General features: G+C 36.2%; 1 protein-coding gene across 3 annotated transcripts in view; it reads left to right on the top strand.

Annotated features, from left to right (window-relative positions):
- The window catches only part of ZNF609 (zinc finger protein 609), a 190,910-nt gene that overhangs the window by 144,329 nt on the left and 21,736 nt on the right, over window positions 1–24,845 (top strand). For 2 of the 3 annotated variants that reach the window (XM_074294836.1, XM_074294835.1), the window contains exon 3: window positions 9,649–9,874. In XM_074294836.1, coding sequence (XP_074150937.1) covers window positions 9,649–9,874 — 226 coding nt within the window. Of the gene's footprint in view, window positions 1–1,973; window positions 2,013–6,112; window positions 6,269–9,648; window positions 9,875–24,845 lie in introns of those variants that run through there. The other variant, XM_074294837.1, reaches the window with a different exon arrangement.

The raw sequence follows: 24,845 nt of genomic DNA, 5'->3' as shown, positions 1-24,845 counted from the left end.
CAAGTTCTTCATACTTCCGAAGTTAATTCTCATGCTTCTCCAAAATAATATGAGATGTGAAGAATCTTTAGTCTTATTTGGAAAAAATACAGCCCATTTCAGGCTATGTGCAGACTGATAGGACATTGTCATCCCTCATCAGCTACAAAGTTAATAGCTTTGGGAAAAGAACTGCTGTGAATTTCAAGCAATTGGGAATGACAGTAGCAAGAAAATAGACATTCTTCATTCAGCACCTTTACCATATTAATGGACAGTGGAGTGTGAATTGTTTGGGGCAATGATTCTCTTATGAAGTTTTTCCTTTGGTCTGTTAAATTTCCAATATGACTTGCTAATTTCCTTTCTCTAGAGATTTTTTGCTGTCTTAAATTTTAAATGTGTTTGATATGCTATCTTCTTCTAGAAGGAATCAACCTTTAGGACTCCAGGTGATAACAAAGATCACATTGTAGGAAAGGCTTCCTAGTGTAGAGGGCCAGAACCTTGAGGAAGTATACTTGAAACCAGGATACTTACAACAAGGTGTCAACTCAGTGGAATTGATGAGATAATGGTTCTCTAATTTACATATATTTAATACTTAGTATGGTGATGTAATGGTTCTCTAGTTCACACATACTCAGTATGCAGTAATGATATAATCATACTGGGGTAATTTAAGGGCTGAAAGGACTGGAAATGAGACATTGCATCTTTGACCATCCTCCTGGTGGTTCTCCTGCTTCCTGAACTCCTCCACTAAGATCAAGACTGGGTCAGACTGTGACAGGAAACAGTAAAGACTCTAAACTCTATTCTTGTCCATTCTCGTGATGACTGTCCTGCTGATACTAAGGCCCGTCCGGAAGATGTCCAGAAAGCTAGCCCCAACATTACACCCTAGCTTTTCTCAGTTGTCATCAGATTCCATTATAGCAATGATTGGATTTTACAATCTATTCTGGGCATCAATCATTAATTACCTTATTTGTCTGCTACTTGGAACGTGGTGAGTTACAAGATGTTTTTGTAATTCTTCAACTATCCTTTCTATATATTTTTTCTATTTTTGAAGGTGCCCTTTTCTAAGCAGCTTTCCTGGGAGGAGGGATGGAGGGAATTCAATTAACCATGGTGCCCATCAATTGAAAAATAGTTGAAAAAATCATGGTATACCCTTGTAACTAAATGAGAAATATGAAGAATCCAGAGAAACACCAGAAGCCTTGTATGAAAGGAGACAGATACCTTAAAGTAAGTCTTAGTAGTAGTGATGTAAAGGGGAGTAGGGGGTGAGGTGGATACTTTACATTTTTTATTTTTATGAAAGAAATTAAGCAAAGAAACAAGTTATAGTCATTCCTTTCAAAATAGTCTTAGATCTAGAATCATTGGTGGCACTCTCTTTTTAATGAGTAGGAAGAAAGGAGAGAGGTGAAGGTGGTTATCTGGGCATTTGGCAAAGTTCCTTCTTTATATTTAAGTTTGCAGATTTTCCCACGTTATTCTATTCCTACTAATAATATATTTATATAGTGTTTTGGCTTTAGCCAAGAACTTTCTTCCCAAAGTAATCCTGGGAGATTGGTAATAAAAGTATTTTTTTGCAATTGAGCAAAATTAAGAAAATTAAGAAAAATTAAGTATCTTGTACAAGATGTGAGTCAAACTAGTATCAGGAATTCTATTCCAGAGCCTTCCTTCATAGTTTCCACACAAAGTCCCCATTCATAGGAATATGAATAGCAAGAGAGCTCATTTCCAAACATATAATTATTTAATGATTCTCATTTGTCAACCTGTTTGGATTATATATTTGTAATTTTTCAGAAGAATGAATTGAATTTAAAAGCAAATGAATTTTTAAAAATAATTATTAAGTGCTGGAGTACACTAATAGAAAACCAAAGACCCTCCCTGCTCAAGGAGTTCACATTCTAATGGGGAAGACAACACCTATATAGGTGGTTTCAGCTGCAAGTCAGATGGAAAGGTGCCATGGTCCTTAAGGTGCAGCAGCAAAGCAGATGGTAATGCATCTTCTTTAATGTAATCTACATGGACAAACTATATCTATTTCTGATGTTGAACCCTTTGATGGTGCCAAGTACTTCTCTGGGGAGAATTTATTTAGTAGTGCTGAGTATTGGGGGGGGGGTCTTCAGTAGATATGGCTGCCAAAGAAGTCAGGGCTGCAGCTTATTAATGGCAGTTGGTCAATAGTTAGAGGTGATGTTTTAATGTGTTGGAAGTGATTTGACAATCCTGGCACATGCTGTCTCCCTCTAAGGGTGCCTTGCTGCTTCTGCCAGTCTGGCTTACCTGCCATATAGGTGGCAGTTGGTTGGCAGTTGGTGGGGATGGCTGGCTCGTTCTTTACAGGATTTTCTTCGCTCAATGATGGCTTGAAGGACTAGGCTGGAAGCAGGGCCAGTAGTTTGGGAGGGGGGTGCATCTGTTCCAGGGTCTCTTGGGCTTACTTGCCAATTGGTGGCAGTTGGTCGGCAGTTGGTGTTACTGGTGGTAAGGATGGTGGGACCCTTCTCCAAAGGGGTTGCTTTCCTAAAGAAGCAAAACTGAATCTTTCATTAAAGAATAACTTCAGTAAATTCAGATTTCTCAGGAATCTAAACAACAGAAAAGTTCAAATAATTAGAATCGTCTCTACTTTTTATATTTTTTGCGTCAAATGTCTCTAACTGATGTTGAGACTTTTTTTTAAAAAAATAATGACTTCAGTTTTTAAGTGATTTCATTGAATCAGTGCATATTTTCATCAGCCTCTCATGTTTTGCATTGGTAACTGATGCTCACAATGTATATAGTGCATTAGAAAGTATCCCAGTGACATAGATTTGAATACTAGCTATATCACTTATCTGTGTGAACTTGAGGAAATTACTTAACATCCCTGGGCCTCATTTTCTTCATCTGTAAAATTAGGGAATTGGACTAAGTGATTTTTCTGATAGATTTAAATCTATGATCCTGAGTCATTTTAAGATCTTGAAAAGTTAATTTCTGAAAGAAAATACTTTCTCAAATTTTAGAGAAAATCTAAGCTATGTTCAGTGTGGTTTGACTGCTAAATATATTTTATCCTACCTTCCCCAGAATTGTTGCCCTTCAGCCAGATGATTCAGCCAAATTGTCGTCGTCGTGTGGTGTGTGTGTGTGTGTGTCTGTCTGTCTGTCTGTCTGTCTGTCTCTGTCTGTCTGTATCTGTGTGTTTCTCTCTCGTCTCTCTCTCTCTCTCTCTCTCTCTCTCTCTCTCTCTCTCTCTCTCTCTCTCTCTCACACACACACACACACACACACACACACACACACACACACACACACACACACACACACACACACACACCCTCACTCAACACCATTGTTTTTCAGATTTTCTTGCTTTGCAAACTGTCCTTCCTTGCATTCCCTTTTCATTTCTAGCTCTTAGAATCTCCTGCTTCCTTTCAACTTTTGAGGAATTGCTTTGTCCCTCAAAGTGCTAATTTACTCCACCTTCATTATATGATGTTTATTTTGTGTTTTTTTGACTGAAGTAAAGCTCTTTGAGGGCAAAACCTAATTTTGGTTTTACGGACCTTTGGGTTCTTTATAAGTGTTTAGTTGTTACCAAAAACTAAAGCTCATGATTATTTCAAAATGCATTTTCTTCTTCACTCAATCAATAAACATGCTTTAATACTGTTATGCATCTTGGCTCTTCAATAAGCAAACTCTGAAGACCTGCCACCACCACTAAATTAAAATAGTTTTTGCCTTCAAGTAACTTGAAGTAACTTTGCATTTTATATTTTTATTGAAAAGATGTATTTAGAGATGTATGGATAAAAAAAATATTAGACTATCTTGGTGGATAAGGCATAAGCTAGTAGAGTGAGAAAGAAGGTAACAAGAAAGGCCTGTTGCAAAAGCTGATACTTAAGCTGTCTTAATAAAAACTAGAATTCCATGAATCTGAGATGTGGCAGAAGAACATTAAAGGCACAGGAGACACAAATGTCATCAGTGATGAACAGCCAGCAAACCAGCATGGCTAGAGGATGGATATAAAGTATGTGGAAAAGAGATTTGGTGACCTCTATCTCACCTCCAAGTTCAAGTGAGATAGTCACAACAGTTGAGGTGATAATGTGTCAATAATGTGCTAATACCCTTTTACAGATTTTTCTGTTTGAAGTGCTTGTGATAGAGTCTGGGCACAAGCCATCATGGGATCTGACTCCTAAATAGTGGGTAAATGGGTGGTTTCTCCCTGTCACCACTCATTGTCTTCTAAGCAGCAGAGCTACCTACCCATTAATATCATAGGACTTTAAATCTGAGCATACTAGGTACCTTGGGGGCCACCTAGTTCAAGTCCCTTATTTTACAGAGGAAGAAATTAAAGTTCATAGAAGTTAACTGACTTGCCCAAGGTCACCCAGGTAGTAATAATCGGGAGGCAAACCATCTTCAGTTGCTAAATCAGTTCATTGGCTCTAAAGAGCTTGAGAGGCAGTAATTAAAGCTATATATATATTCTCCAGATAGACATGAGACATTTAAATGTCTCTTAATGTCCCTTAAGGGAAGTGGTAGTTTTAAAGAATAGGACCCCTGGCAGTAGAGACGAGAACCAATCTTTGATTTAAGCTGGAGATGAGCAGATTCAAGTTGCAGTTGGCTCAGCAGAGACGTTGCATTCAATAGAGAAAACTGGGTGAGGATTCCACAGGAGATTCCACAGGGTCCAGTAGTAATACCAGAATGATGAATTACCTTGACCATAAGCACATGTTTCAATCTGTGTGCCTTCCTAACAACTGTTTATGACAGTAGACCGGGTTTATGGAGAGAAACTTCCTTCTTTTCTTTCTGCCTTCTCTCCTTCCCTCCCTGGCATTTTTGTTTTGTTTTGAAATGCCATGCCAAAATTTAAATTTTGAGTTAATCATGTATGCTGGCTGTCAGGAAAAATCATTGTTGGGATTTGAGTGTATCACTGGGGACTTCAAATAGTTTGTGTGCTGGTTAAAGGTAATAGCCAAGAAAACTAGAAGGATAGGAACAAGTGAGTCGAGGAATTTTAAGTTTGATCCAAGAGGTACAAGAAGTCAATAGAGTTTATTGCTGCAATTTTAACTGCTACTTGGCTAATCACTTACACTGTGGCTCAAGATGATTGATGGAGTCTGGGGGTTCTGCTGAGAACTTGCTGATTCTGCCTAATTCTCATTCATTCTCGATAACTGGAAGTATATTGTAATTATTCTTCAAATTGGCATGTGAGGAATAACTCTGTTGCCTTTTGATTCTGAAGATGCAGGTCCCAAAGCTCTGCTTGTAATGAGCAGTTTGTAAAAAGTAAGTCCTGAATAGTCCTTAATGTATTTTCTACAAACTGAAATAGTCACATACAGCCTTGAAGAGTTTTTCTGCCATCCTTGCTGTCATGTGTGGGAGGCAATGGAGGGCAGTATATAATTACTTCATGTGGTGAGATTAATGGCTTGGGCTCCCTTTATTCCTCTCATCTAGTCCCCAGTTCCATGTCATCTGCCTATCAACATGTTAAAGCCTAATAGGGTATTATTAAATTAGTAGCTAAAGGTGAAATGAAAAAGAAGTTTCATTAAGAAATAAAAAGACATGAATTTTTGAAAAAGTTCAGGAATTCATGATCCCAATTTTACTCCCAGCTCCTTTAGCTATTCTCTCTCCCCCCTGCCCCCTACTCCCATACAACTGAAAGGCCACAAGTTGTGGTACTGCATTATTTCATAGCATAAGAAAGGATCTAGTCTTTATAGATACTAACAATACTAGCATCACCACAGTCAAGAATAGTGTTTTGTCATCAAAGATTTTTCCTTTCTCCCCACCCCCAATTTAGGACTTCAGTGAATGTTGTAGGTTCCTATTTTCATTTTTTCCTGTAGTGATAAATGAGTTACATTTATTCTCATGTAAAGTGAAATATAAAATTCCATAAAGCTGCCTTGGTTATTAGATAGCACAGAGTCTCTTATTATGCACTATGGTATAATGAAGATTATAGATTTGATCGAATGGTAATTAGCAGAGCTGGAGCTGTAATTAAGTGCTATTGTTTTGTACTGTGGTTTCTCCTCAGGTTTCTGTTGCAAAGTGGAAGGAAACTGAGCAGTTTCAAACCCACAGGCATCCTTCCTCTCACCCCTCCTATCCCTCCATGCCTTTTTTTACATAAACAAATCAAGCAGGTTGGCTCCTCTGACACTGGCAGAAGAGGAGGAGGAGAGTTGTTTTGGTAAGCAACTGGCCATCAACTTCTTGCAATCTTCCTGCAGTTTACTTCTTAGTATTTCATAGTAGGGGCTTTAAAACAGCTTAAATTGGAGAACACCATATCCTAGACCGTGGTGGCCTATTAATACTGACTTTTGTGTTGTCCTGGGCTCTGATAACTCAAGAAGAAAATGTGGGACTCTCCCTCACTTAAATCCATTTCACACATGATATCATTGGTCTTCTGTGAAAGAAAAGGATAAACAAGGAATATTTCAGCCAAATTTTAAAGATAATTCCAAATTATTTTTCACAGTGATTGGATAAAATGACTGTTCTGCCAAAAGTGTATTCTCCAGTTTATGGAGTGTGAGGTGAAACCTTGGGGTTATTTTGCATTTCTCTTAGTAGTGAATTGAGTTGATCTTAAAGTTATCAAAGTTCTTTTAAGTTTTATGTTAGTTCTCCTTTTGAGATCTATTTTTCCTTGTCTTCTGACTTATGGAATCTTGCATGTTTGTGTTAATTTCCCATGTAGTTTAGATTTCAGACCTTTACCACAAAATTGTTTGTTTATTTTTAATACACATTGCTTTATGAATCATGTTGGGACAGAAAAATCAGAACAAAAGGGAAAAATCATGGGAGAGGGGAAAAAAAAAAGTGAACAGAGCATGTGTTGATTTGGATTCTCTCTCCATAGTTTCTTTTCTCCATGAAGATGACATTTCTATCCAAAGTCTATTGGGGTTGCCTTGAATCACTAAACCACTGAGAAAAAACAAAGTTGATCATCCCATGTTTTTCCTTTTACTATGTACAATATATTTCTGGTTTTGCTAGTTTCACTCAGCATCAGATCATGTAAATCTTTCCAGGTCTTTATAATATCAGTTTATTCATCATTTTTTATAGAATAATAATATTCCATTACCTTCATATACTACAGCTTGTTCAGCCATTCCCCAAATGATGGGCATCTATTCGTTTTCCAATTCTTTGTTAACACAAAAGAGCTACCATAACATTTTGAGGTAAAGATTTTCATTCCTAAATCAGCTGTTTCTTATTTTATGTACTAATTCTGTTTATACCCCCCCCCCAAAAAAAAAAAAAAGCCTTTCAATGTCATATAATGAAAATGATTGGTTTTCTCTTTTGTAATCTCTTCTGTTTATTTGGTTAAAAACTTCTCAAACTTCATTTGAGCTGATGTAATGATGGTGTGAGAAGCTTCACAGAGAACTTACTTTCTCCTTTTCTGTGTTTAAGTAGTACATAAAGAGTCTAGATGCCAGGAGTTGATAGCCCATAAATATGAACTCTGTAGGAGTGAACACCTGTGATGTGGCATTGGCTACAGAACCTAGATGCCTAGTAATGTCCTGGAAGTCTTTCAAGGTGTTTGTAATGTTAAAAACCTCTCTAGGTCTGTAAATGAGGTGCTTGGTCTCCAAAGGATTTACTTCCCCAGTAGCTTTAGGAGATTGATTGAGATATGAAGCTGTGACATAAAGAAGAGCCCTCCATTGGTAGTCACTCTGCTATTTTCTCAGGGTTTTGTTATCTTCACTCATCTTCCCCTCTAGTAATACTCTATGGTACTGTAGAACCTCCAAGAAATTGACTTTTCAGAGGTTTGCTTCCTATTTTTCCTGAACTACTTGATGTAAGCAAAGTTTCAGGACCATAGAGGAATCACTATTTCATTTGGGTTTTCCTCCTTTTCCTCCTTCTTTCCCCATATTCCACTTAAATTTTTACTCAGTTTTTAAATCAAAACTAATGGAGAATATGAAGAGACTTTGGGAGACCTAGTTGCTAGTAAAATTATAAACTTCCCACTTCAGAGGAAACTAAATTAGACAGCAGCTGTTTTGCCAAATGCATTTTATAAAGTGGAGGGTGCAATATACAAACTCCCACTCTAATTGTTTCATGAAAAGGCTGGCTTAGAGGAATTGGTGAGATGGGGAGAGATATAGGAAAGTATAATTGATACACTTTGCAGCAGCAAGCAGAAAAGGCTGTTTTGGCAGATGTTCAGGACCAGGATTAGCCTGAATCAGTTTGAATCTTCTGTGGACTACCAGTGATGATCTGCAAATTGCATTGACTTTTTAAGCCAGAAAGTTTGAGTTGTCTCCATGCAGTGAACATAGCAGGGGCCAGGTTTTTCTTACAGTCTTCAAGATCAGGGAATAAAATAGAAGCAGTAGGAATGAGTGATAACAATTCCAGAATTAGAATTCTACTACATTGCTGCCCAGTAGCTGAGATGGTATAATATGCATGTTTTCCTTCACTGTTGACTTTGAGTTCCAGTGGCTGTTCTATATTTTCTTTAAGGTAACCCTAGGAGCAAATATCTAATTAGTTCATGGATTTCTAGCAATACAATTTCTGTATTCCTATTTCTCTTCATTCTCCATTTTCTGATAAATGATGTTAAATCAGGGAACTAAAAGAACTATCCCCTTTTATTAATAATTCTCTTCTCCTATTCCTTAGGATATTCTTCACTCACTGAGGAACCTAAGTAATCATGTTCTCTTAGATGACTAACATTGTAGGTGAAATGATTGTTTTTGTTTTTGGATGTTTTCATTCAAAGATATTTTTATCAGTTACTTCTGTAAGTCCTAGGGATTAGTAAGACTTCTGTTTCTCTAGATCCATACTCCTTGCAACCACTGTCATTAACTTCTGTTGAAATATTTGGAATAAGAGGCACTCATCTAATTATTCTCCGGCAAATTTTAAAGTAGATTTTTGCCAAATTAAAAGGTGGAACGAGAGATAGCTCTGCCTCATAAAATATTTTTAGAATTCTTGATCATTTTGAATTGGCTGAGGCATTGTTCCTATCTTTTTACCTACTTTCCCCGTGCAGATTATTGTATTACTTGATAAGAACTGGATTAACAAGAAAGGGAAATAACAAAAGACATGTCTTTTTCAAAAAATTCCATATGTAGTCTTAAATATCTTCCGAGATGTAAATCTTGTGTCATCCTAAGAACATCTGTAAACTCCCTTTTTCTAGCATTTCCATGAGGAAAAAAAATTGAACAGCCCCAGTCCCTTTACATATTTAGTGTGAAACATTGATTTTACCAATTGTAAACACTGGTTTACATTATTTAGTATGAAACATTGAGGATGGGAGTGGGGAATGACAGCCAGTTGAGAGTTTCTATTGTAGGATTCTCACTTTGTCTAGAATTCAGTGGTGTTGCTATATGAGAAACTATAGTTTTGAATAAGAATTCAAAAATGCAGAATTTAGCTCTCTAAGCATGATTGACTGAAGAGGGATGTGGAAAATAAGTGGGTTTAAAAAGGTCTTTTTCCACAGGTGTTCTAATTGCAACTCCTTTGCTGCTTTCTTTTATTTCACAGATGGAATCCCCTGTCTCCACACCAGCTGTGCTTCCCCTGCATCTTTTAGTTCCTGTGGTCAGTAATGATATCTCCTCCCCCTGTGAGCAGATCATGGTTCGAACACGCTCTGTAGGAGTGAACACCTGTGATGTGGCATTGGCTACAGAACCTGAGTGCTTAGGTCCTTGTGAACCTGGGACCAGTGTCAACCTAGAGGGCATTGTGTGGCAAGAAACAGAAGATGGTAAGTTTTCAGTGTGGTATGTGACATACCTTAAGTACTTTTTCAATTTCCCTTCTTTTGGGTAGTTTAATTTAGGCTTTTAATGCAATGAATATCTCAAATATAAGTTAAAAGTTTCAGGATTCACGATCTCCTACTCATGATTTTGCAGTGGATTTAAAGTTTGTCAGCAGTAATTTCCTGATTTGAGAAATTGTGAGAGATTCTTTCTTTGACTGATTATTTACCGCATGGCATCTATAGATGTTATATTGTTGAGCCAAGGGCAGTAGTACTTAGTAGATTTAGATCAGAGAAAATGACATGTATTTCTTTCTTCTCCTTTATATATTTTTCTTTCTTTTAAATATATTATAAGTTTATATTCATAATACTTAGATATTACTGATGTTACCTACATTTTATGATATATCCCTTTCCTTCTCTTCCTCTAAAAGCTATCTTTTCTTAGAATAAAAAAGAAAAAAAAGTTCAGCAAAATTAAGCAACATTTTTTGAAAGTTTGACATTGTGTACAGTGTTTCATACCCATAGTCTTTGACCTCAGAAAAAAAGAAATAGGAAGTATTCTCTTCTTTAGAGTTGAATTTTGTTGTTTTTTTTTCCTACTTATTATTGTAGTCATTATTGAATGATGTTTTCCTGGTTCTGCATACTTCACTTTGTGTCAGCTTATATAAGTCTTCCTATGAACGTTTTTGTTTTTTTTTAAATCGGTTATTTAAATGGGTTACTTAATTAGGCTACATTGTATGATCTTTAGCCTTTTTTTTTTTTTTTTTTTAAAGCACCAGACAAAAACCATATTCTCTTCCCAAAACTACTTAGTAATCATTGGCAGCCCCCATGTCCCACTACATATTAGATTTTATAAACTTATGAAAAATTGGGAAGTAAATGGTTCTCTTAAGTATGTTCCCATACATCCATTAAACATTTAACCACCCATGGGTGGACTCTTACCATCCTATCTGCTCTCCCATGCGAACTTCAAAAGATCAATCCCAATTTAAAAAATATTTAGAGAAGTCTTCGTTGAAGAAACTAGACCCTAGAGCCTTGAGTTTCAGCAAGGGTAATCAATCAGATTGAGGATTTTTACTCTGAGGAGTTTTGAGACCCAGATTAAGATGACTAAATATCTCTGATTATTACACACTGTCAGGTAATCCTCTGGTCATTTTGATAAATTCTTTGCCAGTGGATGATGTTATGTTAGTTATGTTATGTTAGTGCTTATTTAAAGTACATTCTGCAGTAGACATTAATGTAATAGCTGTATTAGTCTCACTATAGTCTTAAATTTTTTGTGGGTATTAATATATTATCATGTAATATATGGCCTTTTAAAAGATGCTTACTGCAAGTGCTTCTTCCTTCATTTGTAAGTTTTCTCTCTAGCACCTTGTTTTGGTCATCTAGATGGTTGGAAGAACTGAATTGAAGACAAATGTACCCATCTCCTCCTTCAGTAAGCTCTTCCTAATTTATAAAGCACATAATCTTTTAAAAATGTGTGTGTGTGTGTGTGTGTGTGTGTGTGTGTGTGTGTGTGTGTGTGTGTGTATTTATTTAGAAAATAAGCATTTCTTTAAATAGTATAATAGGAAAACAGATGATTGTTATCATTTAACTATGTGTGTGTGTATAAAACCATTCTATACCTACTTCTATTTATCATTTATTTTTCTGGATGCAGTTAGCATTTTCATTTGTAGTTAATTTGGATATTTATAATATTTATAATAGTCAAAATGACTAAGTTGTTCTTAAAGCAATATTGTTATGACTATGTACAGCACTCTTTTGGTTCTGCTCATTTTACTCTTCATTATTTCATGCAAGTCTGTCCTTTTTCCCCTAAAATCAAGTTAATCATTTATTATAGCACTATGATATTCCATCACAAATCATATACCACAATTTGTTTAGTTTATGGTCTGTCCATTCACCTCTTTTGCTCCCCTCTCTTCCCCAAGTATGCACAGGAAATTGTCACTCAAGATAGAAAGAATTTCAAACTTCAAAAAATAACTTTCTTGTATACAAGAAGGTTGCAGCCAAGATTCTAGGCTTTTCATTTACTTACTTTTCATCTCTGGTTTCTATCTTTTTTCACTGCAGATTGCCCTTGTTCATATAATACAAACCTTAGATATGTAGTCAGAAGGTGCAGACTGCTTGATCTCTCTTAAGGAGCAAGGAAAACAAAAAAGAACCTTGCAGAATTGAATCATCTTTCTGTGAACTGGTAGAGAGGCCAGGCCATAGCCTTAATTTTTTCCTCCATTTTTTTCTAATTGTCCCTTCTTCTCTTCTCTCTGCTGCTATCAGTTCAGACCTTACCTTGGAGGTATTTTGAGACTCCTTTAGTTCTCATCTATTTTTAGTTGTTTAGGCTATTAGTAATCCAGCCAGAACTATTAACATTCTACCTGCGATGGCTCAATTCTGGGACTTCTGCTATTAGAAAGACACTGGGAAGTGCCTAAGGCTGGAAGTATCCTGTCTTTTCATTTTCTTGGAAATACCCCTTCACAAACAAATCCTAACCTTTTCCTTTGCCTTTTCTTTGTGTTATTGTTTCTATGTATCCAGGATATTGACATCTCTACCTTGACCCATCCCCTTCTCTACTTAGTTAGAAAAGTGGGTTCCAGATATGAGTCCAGGATTATGTATAATATACCTCTCTATTGATCTTGTTTATAATCCATATTTTTAGGTCAGTACCCTCACCCAAGGCACATTGATAGCAATAAAAGCCTGAGCTAAGCACTCTATAGTTCAGCTTATGCAAAGTTGCATGTTGATATGTTTTTTAATTTTTTTTTTTTAATCTGTCAAAGACAAGGGGGGCCTTTTAGACAAAGACCGAACCATCTGCATTTGAGCCACTTTTAGGCAATGTGTAATTTAGCACAAAAATATGTCATACTTTATTACTAAAGTTGTCAAGCAAAATTTTTTTTGGTGGAAAGTAAGCTAATAGAGAAGGCCTTGTTTCTTATCCCAGCTTTCAGTTAACTAGGTATTGGAACTTGGACAAGTCACTTAAAGTATAAATAGGCCTATGTTTATTCCTTTGTAAATTGAGGGAGATGTCTTTGAACAATAAAATTCTGTCATTGTATGTCTTAAGCCAAAATATAACTTACTTAGTCCTGGAAGATTAGTAGAAATGAATATGGTTTTATGTTGCAAATAATTCATATAACTACATTTTATTGAGGGATCATAGGGTTACATCTCTTCAGTGAAATTTTACTGGGACTTTGTAAATGGGCCATATAATCCCAGTAGCATCTTCATATGGTTTCTGCAATGTAATTGAAGAGACTACTATCTAGTATTTTTTATAATACTATTTTATTTTCTCCAAGGTTTTGTTGTTGTTGAGATTTCCATTATGGCACACTGCTCCTACATCCCTAAAGTCAAATGAAAGAATCACAAAACACATAGAGGACCTTACAAAATGCTAGGAGTCAGGTTCTTCTCCTAACTATACTCCTGCCTAGTTACTATGACATTGAATGTAGATTTATAGACTCATACATTTTTTTAAATTTTGTTTTTTATTAATTTTTATAATTATAACATTTTCTTTGACAGTACATATGCATAGGTAATTTTTTTTTTTTAACAACATTATCCCTTTTACTCCCTTCTGTTCCGAGTTTTTCCCCTCCTTCCCTCCACCCCCTCCCTTAGATGGCAAGCATTCCCATATATATTAAATATTTTATAGTATATCCTAGGTACAATATATATGTGCAGAACCGAATTTTGTTGTTGTTGTTGTTGTTGCAAAGGAAGGATTGTATTCGAAAGGTAAAAATAATCTGGGAAGAGAAACAAAACAAAAAAACCAATGCTCACAGTTTACACTTATTTCCCAGTGTTTCTTTTCTGGATGTAGCTGATTCTGTCCATATATTCATACATTTTTAGCTGGAAGGGACCTCAGAAGCAATCTTGTCCAAATCTCTTATTGAGAGGTTTCTCTTATGTGAGAAAGCTGAAGCCCAGAAACATTGAGTGACAAGGCAGTAATGCCAGAGGTGATTCCGCCATTGTACTTTTCTTCACTCTTTCCCAAGGAAGTGATTTTACTTTTTAAAGCTTCATTATTTTAAAGTAGGTTGCCTCTAAGGCCCCTTCTAAATTTAAATATTTTAGACTTTTTAGATTTAAAAAAAAAAAAAAAAAAAAAAAAAGGAAATAGTTTGAGGGATGATAAGGATGGATGGAAACCTACAAAAAACAACTGTCTTTTCAGACAGGCCATTGTGGCTTCTGTGTGCTCCTGCCCCAGTTTCCAGAGAGAACACTTGGCCACATTTCAGACTCTGTGGTTGAACCATGTGCTCTGGTCTATGGGTTGCAGTCCTCTTATTACCAGAGTAATAGACAGTGGTTTTTTTAGGAGGAAGTTAGTTTTCCTGTCGTTAGCTGCCCTGAGAAAGGCCTGCCTGAGTGATTGGTTCATCATCTTCCTCCTTTTTAGGTACCTGTTGACCAAGCCTCCTTCCCTCCCTCCCTTGAAGTTAATAATCCCTTTCAGTTGAGAAAGGCATCCTATTAATCGCTTTTCAAAGATATTACTACTTTAACCATCACTCTTATTTTATTCTATGTGATTCTGACATGGAAAAGTTTCACATTTGAATCACTATAGCTATTATACCAGAAATGTAACATAATACTTGCTTTCTTAATGTTACTGATTTCCTTTCTTCTTCAGTATTATTAACTGCTCTTTTTACTATCAGTTGTTTTCTTCTAGACTACACTCACATGGAGATACAGGGCACTGTGACCAAACTGCTTTAGTTTGGCCATTTGAATGCTCTCCTGTTTCTCTGGAAAGATCTCAGCCAGTAGTAACACAAACCTTGAGCTCAACAAACATTGTGTGGCACAATATACCTTCATAGCAACAGAGAGACCACCACATGGCAACACAATCACTGAGGGGAAAAATTAATGAAATCAGCATACTTCCTCTTTCATCTTTTGTGTTTCATCTAGCTCCCCAAACTCCAAAAAACAAGAACAGCAGAACATCCTTTTTAGGCCCTTTCTTGCAACTGAAGATTGATATTGGATGGTGACTTTGTTCCCATTTGAATTAAGGAACATGAACAAACATACTAGACAGCATCATTCATTTCAATACTAAAAACTAAAGCCCCCCCCCCCCAAAAAAAAATCTCAAGAATCTCTTTTTAAACTTTCATTATATATGTATATATATATTCCTAAATTTAAACACAAAATGAGCACTTCATAGACAAACTAGAACAGGAAAAGGAGTGTACATGAAACCACAAATTTCTTTTTGCAGCTTACTTTTTCTTTTGAAGTATATGATTAAATTCAATGTATAACTTTCAAATCTGTCTTTTTTTCCCTTGCTATCTTTTTGTATTTTTCAAAATGCTTCCATTGACCTTTTTCTCTTAAAGAACTTTCCTCCAAATTGGGCAAACAAAAAACATTCTCTTGCAGGACAGAGCTGAATCTGCCTTTCTTTAGGAGTTTCTTTCTCTTTTGCCATTTGTTTTATTTTCTCTTTTAAAAATTCTGAATCTAACCCCAGATTGAGTCCATGTTCTAAAGGTTGGGCCTTGTTCTCTAGACTTCTTAAGATGCTATTCTCCTAGTCACCACATCCTAGCTCACTAAAGAAATCTTTGAAAAACTATACAATTTTAAAGTATTTTTTTTTTTTTTTTATTAAAAAGGCTTATTAAGTAGTCTTGTGTTTTAGGACTGTAGAGTATAGCTTCATTATTTTCATTCTTGCCTTTTGAGGATTTGAATGTGATGTAATAGCATACTACGCTTTTGATTAGGTTATAAATGGATAAGACATATACTTGATATCAGTTTAGAACATGCTACTTTACATTATATTCTATTATATTATGTTATATCCTTATATTACTGTGGGATAGATTGACAGGACAGATACAAGAAAGTATGAATTTTATGTGCTATAAAGTCAAAGCCTCCAAGATTCACCTCTTTTCACTCTCTGTTTCATTTCCTGGGCTAAGAAAAATGTCTAGCAGAGCTAACTGGAGCCAGACCAGGCTGCTTGAATCACAGTTAGTTCTGCTAACCTAGGGGAAGTTTGGAATAGTTTTTATACAAAACTAAGGGTGGGAAGAGAGGAAAAGATAATTGCTTAGGGAGTTCAGTATGCAGCACTGTTCAGTGTCAGTCAGGAAAGAGGACTAGCCACTGTGTTTCCTTGCTGTGATGGAACAAAGTACCAGAATGTGGTTTTGCCTTCTAATCACAACTGCAACTTAAAAACTGAAAATATATTACAAATATTACCAATAAAAAAGGTAAGTGTTTGCTTTTGGCAGAACTTCTCAGCCCTTAGCTGATCAGGACTGTAAAGGAAAAAATGCATCTGCTAACCTTGTGGAGAAATGCCCCCCAGTCAAGGTCTCAATTCCATGATAGATGATGAAGTACAATAGCTGTGGAAAAGCATGGCTCAATTCCAACAGCAGGGAACAAGCTTCCTCAAGATGGATGCTATAGTCAGAGATTCCTTTTTTCCCCCTTTCCCAGTAACTAGAGTGTTCACAGAGCTGACAACTGAGTGCATGGTGACCTTCACTGAGCTCTCCTTGAGAGAGAGGCAATCTACCTCTCTTTCATCAATTTACCAAGTGATTTTGTGGTTATCTAGGAGGAGGAAAGGGAGGATTTATGATTTAGAGATTAGAACATAACATAAAATATCCATGATGAAGAGACATGTTTCTCAACATTCCTTACTAGCATCCTGGGCTAGGGTTAGTGTTGGGATGACTTGGGCTATCATAGATTGAGCTTGCTTTCTCCAGCCCAATCCTAGATCTCTTTTCTTGTCCATGATTATAGTAGCAACATATCTACCTCATAATCACCACCTAGGCCCCAGTCCTAATAATACAGACATAATCCAGGGCTTTCATTGGCTACTGAGCAGTCTCTTGGTGAAAATCTTGTGGCCATGAGTGCAACTCAGGCATGATGTGTGTTAGCTTATGTGCTCTCTTGATTTGCATGTCCTGAGAGCCTAGAAATGAGGGCAGCTAAAGGTTTTCCATTTCCCATCAGTTTCAAACATGAAAATTCAGGGATTTTGAAAGCATAATTTTTCTCTGGGCAATAGAAGACATAGGTAAAAAGCATCTCTCCCTTATGTACCATTGCAGGTTCATCAATTATTTTTTGTGAAGAGGACATTAATGAACTTTTTTTCTCCCTCTCCCCATTATGAACTACCTTTAGAAATAGTCTCTCCGGGGCAGCTAAGTGGCGAAGTGGATAGAGCACCAGCCTTGAATTCAGGAGGACCCGAGTTCAAATTTGGTCCCAGACACTTGACACTTCCTAGCTGTGTGACCCTGGGCAAGTCACTTAACCTCAGCCTCAGGGGGGGGGAAAAAAGAAATAATCTCTCCAAAAAATAATATTTCTGCCTGCAATTTACTCGGACAGACTTTTTCAAAGTTTAATGCTTCCTTATGGTGTGACTAATAACTTGTCTGTTATGTATTATCAGGACTGTAAACTGGAAAATGGGATTATCCTGATTTTAGATTCCTTAAATAAGGCATTGTAGAGATTGAGGCTTTAAATTATAGGATATTCTGTACTAAGATTAATAGTATTCAAAGAGGATTGGTAGGCAATCTTTAGCCAGTTGACTAAAGCCAAAAGTTCCTTATGCCACTTTGATTAATTTAACTCCATTCTGTGCTCAACTAAGACCTGAAGAAGACAGGTTTTAGGTAAAGCAGTGTATTTCATAGTGATGTTTTATAACTGAGAACTGTGTTCTATGTTGTTGCTTTTATCTTCTTGGGTTCTAGAACCAAGCCATCCTCTTACTTTTCATGTGTCCATAAGCTTTGAATATGCTTAGCATCTCCTCACATATCTGATTTGAACCCTTGTCCTAGAGAAAATGTTTTCAGAATATTATACGTTGTGTAATGTATAATTATATAACAACTTTAGCATTGTATCTATCTGAAGAAGTATAACCACTCTGCTCCACATTCTCGGTCTGGCTCTTATTTAGTAACGTAGAATTCCAAAATAATTAGGTATTTTTGAATTGGGAAATGTGATTTTAAAGTAGTGGCACCTACGCCCTTCTCAATGTAACCAGTTCTCTTATTCATGATACAGTGTTTAAGGCTGGGGTGGGGGTGAGGATGTAGCTAAAGATACACAGACCCCAAGCTTTAGACATATACAAGCTTCATCTTCATTTCCATTAATCATTAGAGATAAATGAAAAGACCCTCTAAACAGTAATGATCATACTGAGGTTGCCATCAATCCTTGATTTATAAATCAGAACAGTATGATTGTTTTACTTCTGAACTCTTAAGGATAAGGGAAAACCTGAACCCATTGTTCTGTGTTGGCTAAGAATTGTGCTGTTTACTACAGTGTTCTTCTGAATTCTAAGTTTTTAATTCCACACATACCCAGCATACTCCCCTTTTGATGAGGACGAGTTAGTATGGCTGTAGCCCAGGGGAAGAGGCACATTCTACTTCTTCAGCAGAGATACCTGCACCAGGACAGTTTGCCACCAAGAGGTGACAGTCTGGTAGTGCTTTACCACTTCCATAATATGTCATGGTGTGCTTTGGAAACTGAGGAAGTAGATATCTAGATTCCAGATAAAGTAGAACCTAGAGATTATTATGTGATTGCATTGAGGTCACAGAATTCATAAGTAGGGAAGGCAGAGAGCTCAAATCCAGGTCTTTTGACTACAGATATAGTGCTCCTTAACAACAACTTCTAATTAATCCTCTTCACCCCACCAGGGGAACCTTAATACTTCTATGCAAGCTAAAAACAGGACTTTTTTCTTTGACCTTTTATAGTGCTAAGTGATATGGTTATTTTCTGTCATTAGTAAATAATAAGTACCTTTCTCCAAGAGTTTGGAACATAGGGTCATCTGCAAAAGTTAGTATGAAATTGCCTTTGGGCCATATGCTCAGCCACAAACTGATGGACAATTAGATTTGGGATTATAATATGCTATCCACAGCTGTTACTTTTAGTTGGTATTTTATTTTATTTTATTGGACTGGTTTTTTTTTTTTTTTTTTTTTTTGTAACAAATAAAGAAATTGGTTATATTGGTTCCCAAGTTTATAGTTATGTTGGTTTCTCTTCTTTGTCTTTGTCAATTAAGTTTATAATAGCAAATTGTTAAGATAACTTGTTGTAACCTTTGGCTACTGTGGTATACTTGCCTTGAACTTCTAGAATAGGAAGAAACATGATCTACACATAAATGACATCTACATTTGTCATTGAACGAAATCCCAGCTTTTTTGGGTCTTTGTCATGAATCTCCTACTAAAATGCCTCATATGCCAGGAGAATTCACTATGTACTTACTATTCACTCTACAGCTCTCTGATCCTTCTTTTCATCTTTTCACACCTTTCTTGACTTTTGCTCAGAGCTTCCTTTTCACTCCTAGGCTTCTGTGTCCCTTTGGCATCATTATAATGGCAGCTTTATTTCTCTGGCAGAGAAAAGCCAAACATCAAATCAGCAGCTTGCTTCCTGGTTCCCCCCCCCCAAAAAATAAAATAAAATAAAAACCTAGATACCCTGAATGACATGTTTCATTCTCAGAACCAGTGAGACACACATACACTCACTCCTTTGAAATTAGTAACCTTTCTCAGAGATGGGAAAGAGGACTTAGTAGAAGTATCAAGCATTTCAGACTCATGGGACTTGTTTCTCTGAGAAAGAGGTAGACTTTATTCTCATCCCATGGCCTGAGGAGCTTGCCTGATTTTTATAAGACAGGGGTTGTCTCTTCCTAAGAGAGGTTACCCTTCAATCATAGGTTGAAACCAATTAGCTTCTCCTGGAGCTCCCTGCAATCAGCTGCCCACACAAAAACTAACAAAGGCCATGCTGGGGCCCATCCAATTTTATATATGAAGAAACTGAGGACCACACAGCTGGTAAGAGTCTGAGGTAAAATTGAAATCCAGCTGTAAACACAATTATAAAACACTTCAGCCAGATTTAAGTTAAGATCTAATCAAATAGGGCAGCTAGGTGGCACAGTGGATAGAGCACCAGTCCTGAAGTCAGAAGGACCTGAGTTCAAATTTGGTCTCAGACACTTAGCACTTCTTCATAGCTGTGTTATCCTGGGCAATTAAAAAGCTTTTGTACAAACAAAACCTGTTTAGCCAAGATTAGAAGGGAAACAGAAAGCTGGGGGGGGGGGGTTGGGTGGATTTTACAGCCACTGTTTCTGATAAAGACCTCACCTCTAAAATATATAAAAAAGTTGACCCAAATTTATAAAACTTGATAAATGGTCAAAGAATATCAACAGACAATTTTCAGATGAAGAAATTAAAGCCATTTCTAGTCATATGAAAAAGTGCTCTAAATCATTATTGACTAGAGAAATGCAAATTGACAAAGTCTGAAGTACTATCTCCTACTCTCAGACTGGTTAAGATGACAAGAAAAGGGGCAGCTAGGTGGTGCAGTGGATAGAGCACCAGCCTTGAATTCAGGAGGACCCAAGTTCAAATCTGGCCTCAGACACTTAACACTTCCTAGCTGTGTGCCCTGGGCAAGTCACTTAACCCAGCCTGGGGGGGGAGGGGAAAGGAAAAAAAAAGATGACAAGAAAAGATAATGATGAATATTGGAAGGGATATGGGAAATCTGGGACACTTTATATACATTATTGCTGAAGTGGTTAATTCTGGAGAGCAGTTTGGAGCTTTGCCCAAAGGATTATCAAACTGTGCATACCCTTTGGTCCAGCAATGTATCTATTGAGTCTATATCCCAAAAAGATCATTTTAAAAAGGGGAAAGGAGGCACATGTGAAAAAATGTAGCAGTCCTCTTTGTAGTGGCAAGAAACTGGAAATTGAGTGGATACCCATCAGTTGAAGAATGATTAAATAAGTTATGATATATGAATATTAGGGAATATTATTGTTTTATAAGAAATGATCGGGAGGATGATTTAGAGAAGCCTGGAGAGACTTAAACATGAACTGATGCTAAATGAACATTGTACCAAGAGAACATTGTGCACAACAACAGCGAGATTATGTGCTGATCAACTGTGATGAGCTTGGCTCTTTTCAATAATGAGATGATTCAAGTCAGTTCCACATAGACTTCTGGTGGAAACCCATAGAGAGACTGAGGTGTTTAACCTATAATGAATTGCTTGATATCTAGGGAAAGGAAAAGGGGAGAGGAAAGAGGGAGAAAAAATTGGAACACAAAGTTTTACAAAGGTGAATGCTGAAACTATTTTTGCATGTATTTGGAAAAATAAGAAATTATTATTTTTAAAAGAAAAACACAATATCAGCATACCTCTGTCTATAAGTCTTAAAATTCTTTAAAATGTTATTTTTCTGATTTGTGACATCATGAGGAATAAAAGAATCCCCCTCTGAATGCAGTTTGTAATCTTAAAAATTTATGTTTAATTGTACACAGTAACAAGATTGTGATGATCATCACCTGTGATGGACTTGGTGATTCAAGGTAGTTCCAAGGTAGACTGGGGGCAGCTAGGTGGCGCAGTGGATAGAGCACCAGCCCTGAATTCAGGAGGACCCGAGTTCAAATGTGGTCTCAGACACTTAACACTTCCTATCTGTGTGACCCTGGGCAAGTCACTTAACCCCAGCCTCAGGGGGGAAAAATAATAATAAAATAAAATTTAAAAAAAAGAAAAGAAATGGAGACTGAATTGTAAATTGAAGCATACACATTATTTTCATATTTTTTTTTTGTTTGTTTTTTCTTTTTAGTGTTTTTTTTTTTTTTCCTTTTGGTCTGATTTTTTTTCTTACACAACATGACAAGTATGGAAAAGAATGTTTAAAAGAATTGCACATAATCAACCTATACCAGATTGCTTGCTGTCTTGGGGATGGGGAAGGTGGGGAAGGTAAGAAAGGGAGGGAGAAAAAATTGAAACACAAAAGTGTTTTTAAAAAAATGTTGAAAACTATCTTTACGTGTATTTGGAAAAATAAAATACTATTGAAAATTAAAATAAAAACACAATACCTGAACCCTGGTCTCCTGAGTGACAAGCACAGGGGATACTCATCACTGTACATACAATGGAGAAGACAGAGCTGTTCTTTTCATTTGGGACCTGTGAGTAGAGGTTTGCATTTTGGGCAAGAATAAATGAATGAATGGACATTTATTAGGCAATTACTATATGCCTGCAGTATAATAAACACTAAAAAAATAAATTCAAAGAGAAACCATCTTTGCCCTCCAGAAGATTACATTTTAATAGAGAGAATGACAGCCTTTAGTTTACGAGTATAAGGAAAAGGTAAGTGACATGGATGAAGAATGGAACTTTGGAGCAATTGAAATTCTATTTGCATAAGTATGAATTAACTGTTCTCAGAGCAAGAAGTGGCCAGAAGCAAGTGGTGAGCAGCCTGTGTGGCAAAGTGATTCAGATATCTGGATGTAGTGACCTTTCACCCCCAGCACAAGCCATGCTCAGGACTTGGGCAATCTGATTGGGAAGAGTACTGCAGAGTAGTGATATGGTAGAAAAAAGGTAACAGACACTTTCTATGGCTGTTCCTAATTATTTCCAGTAAGAGTATAGTGAAATTAAACCATTAGCTGAGTTAACCAAATCTGGGATACAGTTCAACAAATGCTTTTCAAGTATCTATTATGTGCAAAGGGCAGACTCCTTACATAGAAGCAAGAAAAAAATGAAAAGGTTTGTTTCTAAAACGGTGTGACCAAGTCAAGTAAAATAAGCTTAATATCTGTCTCAGTGTTGTTTCAAGATGTCTTTTTAAAGCATATAAACATGAGTTGTCATTCTACAGTTTTTAATATGAGGGATCAGATAATCAAATGACATGTGTTTTGCTTTATTATGCTTCTTTATTACTAGGGTTTTGAGGATTTTTTTTTCCTTTTTTAAAATTGGGTGTGGTAGGAATGTTTATTGTGATACCAAAAAGAAAAGAAGGAACACCATTGAAACATTTTTAAAGATTATAGAAGAAAGCACAAACAAGCCCAGCAGTTTTGAAAGCAATTTATATACTTTAAAAAACTAAGTGCTATGGAAAAGATTTGTGATTATAGTGCTCTTTGTTTTCTCTTTTTTTGCATTAAATTCAGAAGAAAAACTTGAATGTCAATTTTAAAAAAGAAAGTATGAGGGCCAGGGTGTGGTCAGCAGGATCAGTATGACTTCATGAAGTTGAAATAAGATGAGATTAAAGCTTGTTTTTTCTTTTTTAAAGCTTTTTATTTTCAAAACACTCCTTCCCCTAGATGGCAAGCAATCCAATATATGTTAAACATGTTAAAATATATATTAAATCCAATATGTATAGACACATTTATACAATTCTCTTTCTGTACAAGAAAAAAAGATCAAAAAAAGAAAGCAAAAGAGTAAGAAAACAAGGTGCAAGAAAACAACAAAAAGAGTGAGAATGCTATGTTGTGATCCTCATTCAGTTCCCACAGTCCTCTGTAGTGTAGATGTAGGGTGTAGATGGCTCTCTTCGTCACAAGATCATTGGAACTAGTGTCAGTATCTCATTATTAGAAAAGTCACATTCATCAGAATTGATCCGTCGTATAATATTGTTGTTATCATGTACAATGATCTCCTGGTTCTGCTCATTTCACTTAGCCACTTAGCATCAGCTCACGTAAGTCTTTCTGAAATTATCCTCCTGAGCATTTCTTATAGAACAATAATATTCCATAACATTCATATACCATAACTTATTCAGCCATTCTCCAAGTTTCCAGTTTCTTGCCAAGGAATGATTAAAGTTCAAAAAAATATTGTCTTCTCCCTCTCTGATCCACAAAGAAAGCTTGATGCAAAATTTGCAGCAAATCTTTTGTCTAGTAATTAACAGCCAAGAATTTGAACTGATTCCAGATTTCACTCTGGATTGAAATATTTTTTTAAAAAGGTTTTGAAAGACAGGATACAAATCTAACAAAGTATGATTTTTTGAAATAAATAAAAGCCTACTAATCCTGTACTGTCACAAACTTGTTTTCACAATAACTTTCCAACTGTAATATCTTCTTATGCTTCTGGGAATTTACACACTATTAGCATAAAACAGAATATATATATATATATATAAAACTTTGAGTGGAATTGGAGTCCTTGCTGATGATTACAGGGATTTGATGATAGGGCTCAGGGATGAAGATTAAATCAGAAAAAGAAAGCAGCAGAACTTGATATCTTCAAATTCTTCTCATAATGGTGATTCTTATTAACAATATCAGAATCAAAGGGCTGGCGTCCTTTTCATGTTGATTAATTAGATTAATAATTGGATTTTATTTGTCCAATAAATTCCCCAAATATTTTGTATACTGTGTTAAGTACCATGGAAAAATACAAATAAAGATTTACAGCAATATTTCTATAAATGAATGCACACACACACACACACATACATATTCTAGTAATGTGCTTGTCAGATACTCCTAACCAGTGGTAGAAATAATACTGTAGGCTCATAATGTATTGCCAAACATTGAATAGGATTTTGTAGCTGTCTTAAAAATTGTTAAATACTAAGATTTTTTTTGAAAGGGTATACAGAAAAGGAAGGGTAGGCATTTCGGATGTGCTGGGCCTGATGTCAAATAGATCCATTTTCAAATCTGGCTTTAGGCAATTATTAGCTGAGCAAGTCATTTAACCCTGTTTCCTTAAATGTAAAATGAGCTAGAAAAGGAAATGGCAAAAGATTCCAGTATCTTCCAAGAAAACCTCAAATGTGTCAGGAAGAATTGGACATGGCTGAAACAGCTAAACAACAACAGTGACACAAAGGGATCTTAATTAGGAAAGGAAGGAAGTAGGGAGTTGGGTG

Source organism: Sminthopsis crassicaudata, chromosome 2, assembly GCF_048593235.1.
Source record: "Sminthopsis crassicaudata isolate SCR6 chromosome 2, ASM4859323v1, whole genome shotgun sequence".
NCBI lineage: Eukaryota > Metazoa > Chordata > Mammalia > Dasyuromorphia > Dasyuridae > Sminthopsis > Sminthopsis crassicaudata.
Note: the sequence above shows the minus strand (reverse complement) of the source record. Positions and strands in the feature narration are given on the sequence as shown.